This window comes from Solanum pennellii, chromosome 3, assembly GCF_001406875.1.
Source record: "Solanum pennellii chromosome 3, SPENNV200".
Classification (NCBI taxonomy): Eukaryota; Viridiplantae; Streptophyta; class Magnoliopsida; order Solanales; family Solanaceae; genus Solanum; species Solanum pennellii.
The window spans coordinates 71,381,451-71,392,095 of NC_028639.1; the positions used below are offsets into that span (position 1 = coordinate 71,381,451).

The 10,645-nt window shown below is 31.1% G+C and overlaps 2 protein-coding genes across 2 annotated transcripts in view; both read right to left on the reverse strand.

Annotated features, from left to right (window-relative positions):
• The window catches only part of LOC107014605 (ribulose bisphosphate carboxylase/oxygenase activase, chloroplastic), a 9,311-nt gene extending 6,689 nt beyond the window's left edge, over positions 1 to 2,622 (reverse strand). Inside the window, exons 1-5 of the mRNA XM_015214582.2 lie at positions 2,248 to 2,622; positions 2,077 to 2,162; positions 1,965 to 1,974; positions 1,025 to 1,087; positions 476 to 589 (exon numbers count right to left, since the gene is read on the reverse strand). Coding sequence (XP_015070068.1) covers positions 476 to 589; positions 1,025 to 1,087; positions 1,965 to 1,974; positions 2,077 to 2,162; positions 2,248 to 2,581 — 607 coding nt within the window. The 5' untranslated portion in view covers positions 2,582 to 2,622. The remainder of the gene's footprint in view (positions 1 to 475; positions 590 to 1,024; positions 1,088 to 1,964; positions 1,975 to 2,076; positions 2,163 to 2,247) is intronic.
• Positions 2,623 to 5,739: 3,117 nt separating this feature from the next.
• Positions 5,740 to 9,352, reverse strand: LOC107014702 (4-coumarate--CoA ligase 1). The gene is made up of 5 exons (XM_015214738.2): positions 8,107 to 9,352; positions 7,201 to 7,399; positions 6,357 to 6,570; positions 6,144 to 6,246; positions 5,740 to 6,051 (listed from the first exon to the last, which is right to left on the reverse strand). Exons 1-5 carry the CDS (start codon positions 9,106 to 9,108, stop codon positions 5,932 to 5,934), a joined length of 1,638 nt encoding a protein of 545 aa, XP_015070224.1. The 5' UTR covers positions 9,109 to 9,352; the 3' UTR covers positions 5,740 to 5,931.
• Positions 9,353 to 10,645: the final 1,293 nt, after the last annotated feature.

Genomic DNA, 10,645 nt, shown 5'->3' on the forward strand with positions numbered 1-10,645 from the left:
ATATATATATATATATATATATATATATATATATATATATATATGTTTATGCTCATTTAAATCAATTATACTTTTCTGAACCAGCAACAGTAAATCTTGGTATCTCTATGAAAATTATTGCTTTACCTAGGCATAGCCTCGTGATAATATACCATGGAAGATAATTTTAAGAAAAGGTAGTCAGTTTTTTAGAGACTCTTTCCTGATATGACAGTGGGAGCAATATCAGAGGAGGAACAACAACGAGTCAGTTTTGTGTCCACGTCTTGCATCAAAATCATCAAACAGAACTAACATTGACAGGATTTTTGTACATACTAGTTTAAACTTGTTAGTTAAAAATATTAGTTACGAGGGGTTCTTTTCTTTTTCTTTCTTTATCCAAGGATGATGATAAATACTCCAGTGCGAAGTTCAGATAATAAGTTCCAACTCATTCTTGAGCAATTTTTACAGTTAAAAGAAATAATGCTACCAGCTCTTTCTGATTCTAGCTCTCCTGCAGACATAATGACAGGTTCAATTCCCATTGCCTGAAAGATCAGTTCAGTCTGAAATGTTTTGCCTTGCCCTTTTCCTCCCCAAACACCTGTTACAAAAATATCAACTTAACAATATCTTCTCAAATACTACTAAAATTCAGCTTAAAAGCTGATAGAGCATAATACAAAATCTTTTGCAGCAAAACTAACAGTATTCATGGAGTAACAAGATCATGCTAGCTACTATACTGCATGACAAAACTATAGTTTGGTCTGGCATTTCATGATTGAATTTAAGTGTAAAGCAATTATCATGTTCAGGAAACATAAAATAAGAGTCAAAATGTCTAAGATAATCCTACACTAGGATAAAATATGAAGCATCACGGGTTTATTCTAAAAGGAAAAGCAGTGAACAAAATGTTGCTCACACATCTCTAGCAAAAACTAAAACTTGTACAAGAAATACTTTCGCATAATAAGGTACATTTATTAAGATCCTAAAGTTTCTAACAGTAGAAATAGAAATAGAAATTACTTGCCTAGAATCAGGGGAACTTTGGCGTTCAAAATATTAGAAATGTAGTTCTTCACAATGTGACACACTGCAGGGATAAGATTCCACATATCATTGAAAGGTTATCACCAATGTGTTTAAATAAGGCAGCTCTGCTTGAAATAACAGCATAAAAGGTGCAAGGGGGAAATAACAAGTTTACATGTTAATATCTGCATAGAACTACTACACCAATTCGTTAATACACATCCAAATCAAAGGAAAGGAAAGAGGATTGTGAGAAAACATGTAATATACATAGATTAGTTCTTTGAGTCCTCAATCAGCCATCAAGACAAATTTTCTATAGATCCCAATTCTATAGGAAATTTCAGTTTGCCCACTTATTACTACCTTAGCTGGGAAAGTGAAAACGCATATATGAAATGAAACAATAGCAACACATGAATTTTTATATGAATTTTGAACAATCAGAAGTTAAAAGATTATTTTAATCATAGCTCTCTGCAGATTTAACCCAAACAAGGAAAATGTAAAATAGAAAAGGTTGCCTTTCTACTAGTAATAATAACTGTAAGGAGAAGCCAAATAGAGCAGTGCTTAATCCATTAACAAAAGGGCATCAGAATTTATTTCAGTGGTGAAGCTACAAATTTCGTTAGGGGGCTGTTCAAGATTTAATATATATGTATGAAAAATATTATTTGACCTGTATAATTTTCTATGTACATGGTATAATTTTTCGACGAAGCCACCCTTCCCTACTTGTAGCTACGCCACCTGATCAGAAAACAAGCTGATCTCTAGTATTGACTCCAGCAAGAAAGATACCAAAGAAAGCTAAAATGCAAGAATCAAACTCATACTGGCAGAGCGAAACACCAGGACTCATACACAAGATACAAAGATCGCGTAGAATGGAGCTGTTGGAAGACTAAAAAATGGCTGCACTGACTATCACTTACCAACTTTATCCTGTTCACATCAAGAAAACAAAAAAACAAGAAACGGGTGAGAAATTCGTATTGCTTAATTTTCTCCGAACAATAAGCAAAATCCCCCAAAAGAACAATGTACCAGAAACACAGGTGCAATGTAGTAATCGCCTTGAAGGTACTGAAACGACCTAGTCACCTTCTGCCGATAATCAAACACAATATCCGCTGGAAAAACAACGATAATCGTCAATAAACACAACACAATTTCAATGAACTGGGATAATGATAAACAAAAATCGAAGTTGATTACAATCTTTTCCAAGGAAATTCCCGGCGAATAGGCTATCAATGACGCCAGCCCTAGCACCAACAGCAATATTCATATTATCTGCCTCAGCACCAAGCCTATAAAGATAATCTTTGCCATCAGAATCTTTAGTTTCCCATGAAGACTGTTCAGAGAGTCTTTTCTTCTTCTTTGGTTCATCTTGATCGGAATCTCGAATTTCATCACTCTGTTGATTAGTAGATGAACAACGAACAGAGATAGAAGAGTAATTGGGGAATTGCTTAGTAGAAGAAAGTGGAATTGAGTGGAAAGTGAGAGGAGCTCTGAGGAGATTAGTGTTGAACAAGAGAGCCATTGTTATGAAGAATTTTGGGCCTTTAGTTTTCTTTTTGTTGTATTAGCCGTTATTTAATTCACACGCTTTTTCGTTTGACGTTATCGGAACGCTATCACTTGGAGGTTTTTCGCGCCACACATGATAATAACCCGCCCTTCCTGTTTTTTTTTTTTTTTTTCTGTCTAATTTCTTTTTAGGTTCCTAAATTAGTAAATCATTAATTATGGTTTTCCTCTATTATCTTTGCAGTTAATTCATTTTAAACCGTTTATTGTTTATAAAATTTTAAGAAATATTTTGAGAAATGAATTCATTGTTGTAAAGTATGTTTGAGTGTCACGTGGGCTCCAAACATTAAAAGAGTTACATTACTTGTGCAAATCAATTATGCACAACATATGGAACTCTCCCATTAGAGGTATACATCACTTGACCAATAATAGGCCAAGTTATAGATCTGTACATTAAGCTCATGGCTATAAATAGCCACTTTACATATAGATACATATATATACATATTTGAAATATATTACTTTCTTAATTTTCCTTCTTTTAGTATATTAATCTTAGTAAGTTCTTTTATAACATTCGTAAAATTATTTTGTTATTTATAATTTCTTAATAATTCATTTAGGAAATAACTAAATATAGTATATTGATTGATTATTAACTGCTCGCCTTTTATTCTGTGCCCCTTCTATAACTTTTGACAAAAAAGGAGAAAGAAACAAAAGTCTAATAGCTTTTGACAAGAATAGAAAAGAAATAAGAGTAAAAAAGATTGGTACTCCTTCTGATTTTAATTATGTGGCAATTATTTTTAGTTGTCTTTAATCATTTGTTTATTTGATAAATTATAAAATGATAAACTTTTATTCTTTATTATAGCATCAATTTATTATTTTAAAAAAATGTAATATTTATTTTAAAATTATAAATTTTTCATTCATCTACTTCATAATTAATAAATATAAAATAATAAACTCAATAAATATATTATTTAAAAATGAACAAGTAATAAGCAAAACAACAAATTAACATATTAAGCACAACAACAACTCAACAAGTGACTGCTAAACAAGGCTGATCAAGTTTGTAATAATAATAATAATAATAATAATACAACTTGAATGGCACATCAAATTAACGACATGATTAAGTAACTCTTATATCATCGACTCACTTAAATTAACATAAAATAAATATCGTATCGTATTTTCAAAAAATCATATATAAGGAAATATTACGATAGGTTTCATTGATAAATTTTTATTATTTGTAGTCGTATTATCCATCTTCATGTTCCAATATGATTAACGAGTCTGGCAATTCCAATGCCTTTTGCTCCAAGTTTTTCCACATGCGTAGCAAAATTCCTCTTTACACCTGAATCCACAACATTACTCTCTTTATTAAAATAATGAGATGTGTAAATTCATGAGAATTTCATATAACGTAAATAAAATTATGATTAGTACTTATATAAAAAAAAGTTTTTTTAAAAAAAATGAGAGTTTATACTGGGAGGAAAAGAGAAAATTAAAAAATGTGTAAATAATTGTTCAAAGCAAGAATCAAATCCAAAAAGCCTTCAAACTAACTATTAGACCACCCAGTGCATCCATCATGAGATTTGTTCATTTTGGGTGCTGAAAATTTTATATATTCAGATTTTAAATAAATTACTATATATATAAACAATTTTACCTCAAGGTTAAAGGGTATTTAAGTATCCGAACGGCTGTATGTGGATCTGCCCCTGCAATTGGTTATGCTTCTGATTTGTTTGAGATCTTTTTTATAGTTTAAAATTCAAGATAATTGTTGAATTTTATTTATTCTTTATTTAATGAGGTTCTAATTTTATATTTTTTAGAAAAAGAATGTCCTTGATACACGCCTCAAACTTTTCTTTATTTTTGTTTTTAAGGTTATAAAAATTTTATAACATTTGATTATGAAACATTACGCCATTTTTGTTCACTTGTGCACATATTTCAATTTATATAACGATACAACACCTATTGAACAGATATGAAAAAAATAATTTTAATTACTAAATATATGTATTCCTTATTAAAGAAAATTCAGATAAACCCCTTGAATCGACGTGGTTCGGCCAACAATGAGTCACAAATTAGGACTTCATGAATCATGATCAACATTATACTGTTTTAATTCATGCATCTCCTTTTTGTGTTTTGGATGCTTAGCCAAAATATGATAAAAAGGGACCAAAATATGGGCCAGTATGAATACAATTCAGATTAAACAGATTAGTGGGCTTGGGCCATCAGTATTGGATTTATTGGTCTTCAATGAGGTTCTAAAGTAGATGGGCAAGTACGATTTGCACAAGTAAGATCTGCAGTCTCAAGTACAAAAACACCACCTAAATGATTGCAGGTTCCTACTGAAGACTTATAAATGACCCAATAATGGACCTCAATAGATTTTTACTATATATAGATAGTAAGTAAATAAGTAGTACTTCATCCGATTCATTTTATGTGGTATTATTTGACTTGATATGATATTTAAGAATTTTTTTATTTTTTTTGAAATTTGTAATCTAAAATAATCTTTGGATAATTGTGTGGTTGAGATTCATTTCATTAAGGATAAAAGAGGAATTCTAAAGTTAAATTATTTCTAATTATAGTAAAGTGACTTTTTTTGACAGACTAAAAAGAAAGAGTTCCACATAAAATGAGTCCGAAGGAGTAAATTATGAAAAAAATAATAATTTTGTAAATACTTTTATTGTTGAAGAAACTCACAAATCATGTATCAAATAAACTTCACAATACACTTATAATTGAGACGTGATACAGTTTCACGTGAGAAGAAGTAAATAAAAAGAATTGTAGTTCGTCCATTTATGGTTGGTGTGAATTGTGATGATCTCTTTAACTAGTCCCACCTATTTTTTCCCTTCTAATTCAATTGTGTTAAGTCATATGACTGCGACCCAACTCATTTTTTATATTCTAACTTTCCTTAGACCACTAAAAAATGATCCATAACTCAAATTCAACACACTTAACTTTCTTCAATCACTAAAAAATTGACCTCATAATTTCATTTTTAATAAAATTTAAAATATTAAACATTGTGTAATCAACTCATAGCTTCACCCTTAATTATGTATAAACATACTATTATAATATAAGAAAAATGTAAACACAAACTCTTTATATATTTCTTTCCCACAAAAAATACTTTTGATACCTTATCATCACATAATAATTTGAAAAGATGATAAAAGAAGTCATAAATTAATTTACAGACATATTTCGTCCGTTGCCAAACTGGAAATTATGTTGATTGAACATAAGGTACAAATCAAACAACATATAATATCTCCATCAATTTGAAATACCAGCAGCCAGTCTAGCTCTTAAGTCTTTTCTCAGAATTTTTCCTGATGGAGATTTCGGTACCGTCTCCACGAAAAATACACGCTTTATTCTCTTATAGAATATCACCTGTTTGAAAAACGTATCAAAAATGAATCAGTTAATATTTACTATGTATGCATTTTTATTCAAACACATAATTGTTTCGAGATGAAACAAACCTGCTTGGAGATGAAATCCTTGACTTCATCCTCAGTAATGGTAGATCCATTTGATCTAACAACAAAAGCCACTGGAACTTCTCCTGCTTGTTCATCTTTCATTCTGTCCAACACAATTTAACAAATTATATGAATTTAGACTATTTTTAGAGCTAGCTACATCGTACATTAAGCATTTATAGTTGTACATTACAAAAATTATAATGTACTTACGGGACAACAGCAGCATCAGAAATGTTAGGGTGGTTGACAAGAAGTGCTTCGAGTTCAGCAGGCGCCACTTGAAATCCTTTGTATTTGATCAATTCCTTCAATCGATCCACGATGAAAAGCTCATCATCATCGTCAATGAATCCAATATCGCCAGTGTGTAACCATCCTTCTTTTTCTATTGTTCTAGCTGTAGCTTCAGGATCATTCAAGTAACCTACAACGAAATAATTATTATTTTTATTTAATATATAATTAAATAAATAAAAATATGCAATAACTTAGAATTTTTAAGACTCAGAGTCGAAAAGTAGTTGGGCAGGTGGGCGAATGAATATACACCGAATAGTTTCACAATTTTATGGTAAAAGACCAGACATGTTTCAATAGGTAGAAAGGTACTCTCAACTTTTTTTCAACTTTTTTGTTTAATCTTTTAAAAAAGAATATATTTTTTATTTTTTTAATTATAAACTTTCTGATTTAATAATATCGATCTTGTATTCAATAAAGTAAAACAGTTTTTTCGCTTTTTTAAATTAAAAAAAATGATGGGAGTGGTAGGTGAGCTTTTGATGATAGAATCATTTTTTGTGGCGTTTGAAAGATCTATCAAATCAATATAAATTTTACTCTATTTGAAATATGAATGGCCCCTAATGCATCTTGATCTACGTCCACTAGTTGGTATAATTTATTATTCTTAACAAACCGTGCTATTATCTGTATAAGTATGTACCTAATAAAAACATGTATTTTGAAAATAAATGTAAATGGTCACCTGACCAAAATATTAATTTGACACATAACTTAAGTTTACGAAGAATACGGTAAGATTTTGACATACCTTTCATGATTTGATCACCTCTAATGCAAATTTCACCGGGTTGGTTACGGGGCAGAGAGCAACCCGTATCCGGATCTACAATTTTCATCTCTGCGTTCCTCACAACGGTACCACATGCCCCTGATTTAATATCAAACGGTTCTTTCGCAAATGCCAAACACATCGCCAGCACTGGACCAGCTTCGGTCATTCCATAACCCTATTTTAATTTAATAATTTATTAATTAGTCAATAAATTTAAATTTAAAAAATTTATTCTAACAATAATAAAATAATACATTGTATCGTGGCTGGCTAGTCAATATCAAGAAACCATAACAAGGCAAATATATTGTTAAAAGTCAAAATCAATGTCCACAAAGGCGTGCAGTATTTTTATACACATTTTTTTTAAGAACAGACGTTTATCTACCGATATTTACTTATTCAAGCAAAATTCATTTGTAACTTCAAAAAATTTGAAAAACTACGACATGTAATTAAAATTAAAAATTTTCTGACTTGGGTAATGATAGTTTCCGTGTATTTCTTAAATTTCTACGTACTTTTTTCTTTTTTTGGGGAAACTAGCGCATCAGCACATGGATGGTATTTCAGGATAAGAACGTGAAGATTAAAAGATACTCCCTTGTATTTATGGGGAAAATAATATTTCATTCGTTTTATTTTATATGATTTAATTTAATTTGTGGTGATTTAAAAAATAAAAAAAAAATTTAAATATTTTTAATGATAATAAACGATAGAAATTTGTATGGTAATAAATTATTTTATTTAAAATAAAATAGATATTTTATAGTTAGATTGTTACTTTATATAGAAATGTGTTATTCAAGTCAGATAAATTGAGACAGGAACAGTAATAAATTTAAATTCTGAATCCGCGAGTAAGAAAATAATATTTACCTGACCGAGTTTAGCGTTAGGGAATTTGGCTCGGACGGCATCTTCAAGTTCCTTGCCTAATGGTGCAGCACCAGACATGACTGTTCTTACTGATGAAAGATCGTAGTTATCAACTAATGGACTCTTAGCAATGGCGAGAACAATAGGCGGTACAAATGGCCCAATTGTCACTTTATGCTTCTGTATCAACTCCAAAAACTGAGCAATGTCGAATTTCTGCATAATCAAAATTGCTGCTCCAACTCTCAATGCACAGAGCAAAACAGAATTGAGTGAGTATATATGGAACAGAGGCAACACACACATCAACACATCATCACTGTGCATATACAGATTAGCATTTTCTCCATCAACTTGTTGCGCAACGCTCGTGACTAATCCTTTGTGTGTCAACATCACCCCTTTCGGCAGCCCGGTAGTACCGGAGGAATACGGCAGAGCTACGACATCGTCCGGCTGGATATTCACCTCAGGAATTTCGTGTTCATCGGATTGAATCAATTCGGAGAAATGAAAACAACCTTCCGGTGCGGAATCGACGCAAATTACCTTCAAATCGTTTTCAATGGCGTAGTCCTTCACTTTCCCCGCAAAACAAGCTTGTGTGATAACAATCTTAGCGCTTGAGGCTTTGGCTTGCTTTACTACCTCAGCTGGTGTAAACAGAGGATTAGCCATTGTTGAAATTGCTCCTAGATACGATGCTCCAATAAACGCAAACACAAATTCAGGGCAATTAGGCAAGAGGATCATGATTGTATCCTTCTGTTGGATCCCTAATTTGTTAAGCCCAACAGCAACTTTTCTCGAAGTAAGTTCAACTTCAGCATAAGTGTAGATTCGATCATTTGAACCATCAATCAAACAGGGGCGAGAACTGAACTCCGAAAGATTTTCAAAGCAATAAGAATGTAAAGGCAAATGTTTAGGGATGTAAATATCAGGGAGTTTAGATCGAAAGATGAAATCTCCTGCTTGATTTGTTTCGGTATCCATCGGCATCTTGAGAGCAACAAAAGGAAAAATTTGGAGCACACTCAAAAGCTAAAAGAGAAAGTGGATTTTTAGCTATGGTGTCCTGAAGATAAATGTGCACAGATTGATGAATATATATGAGAAAAAAAAAACACAAGCCTGTGGTAGGTGAAAGGGAGTTTATGGGTATTTAGGGTTGTTCAGGGGCAATTTCATGGAAAATTGTTTCAATTTTTTTCCTTTTTGGGGGATACAAAAAAATGGGAGAGTCTTGTGGTTGGTGAGAGTAGTTAGAATTTTTGGTTCTTATAGTTAGGTGATGGATAATTGGGATTTTAAAAGAAAAATCATAATCTTTCATTTTAATTTACGTAATATAATTTCCATTTTTATATATTTTATTTGATAAAGTATACACTTCAATCTAAAAACGTAAAAATAGGTGTAGAACTAAGCAAAGTCTTTCATCTTTCTCAAATATCGTGTTTAATCGAATTACGTTTAGATAAATTTAGACGGAAAGTAAAAAAAATTGGTCAAAATTGACATTCAAAGTTGACCTTTTGAAGTCTAGTATTTTCCACGTAGGCTCTTAAGTCCTCACCTACCGCAACTTGCTGGGAACGGGGTTTTGCTGACGATCAGTAGAACGGGACACTTTCACCTAACGAGAATTGGTCATCGGCACTTTCATTTTAAAAAAGAAAAATATATTAAGGCAGCGGGGGTACGCATAATTTTACGTAAACATCATCGATATTTAAAATAAATAAATGAATAAATTATTATAATATAATAATTAATAAATGCCGTATTCATATTAATTACGAAGTGAATTTTGAGACACTAATTGGGCTAAGGTATATCAACCTTAGCATTTTGGGATGACTTCAATAATTAATTTAACAACCATATGTTGTTGAATACTTACTCATCAATTAATAGAGAATAGGACATAAAAAGAGTATTTATTATTGTTGTCCTGCTCATTAATAGTTGTCCTTCTTTGTTTGATCTTAGTGTTAATTATTTTGTTCCATTATTATTATTATACGTTTGAAGTAATAAAAGTCGTTGGAATGTTTATTATCCCTCTTGTGACTTCTTCTTTTTTTACTATAGAGGACATGGATTTCTTGGAATGCTACTAAAATAAAAGAATTAGAAGAATTTTTGTCTTTGTATTATAAGTTTATTGTATTTTTTATCTTAGTATAATTTGATAAGTAAAATTAATTTTAATGAATAAATTGGAGTGTTATAATGTGTAGTATTAACTAAGAAAGAGAGGGAAAATTTGTGCAATTTTATCTTCGATTGAGACCACTCGATCGATTTCGTGCACTTACAATTTTATCTTTAATTCAGACCATTCGAACAATTTTATGTTGCGGAAGCCGAATATATAGAGAGTGATGGAATCACAACTACTATATCTAAAGGTAGCTAATAAATAGTAAATGAGACAACAAGAGAAAGAACACCAGGAATTAACGAGGTTCGGCAAACTTTTGTTTTCTTTTGCCTACTCCTCGGACACAACCAACCAATATTTATTTCACTC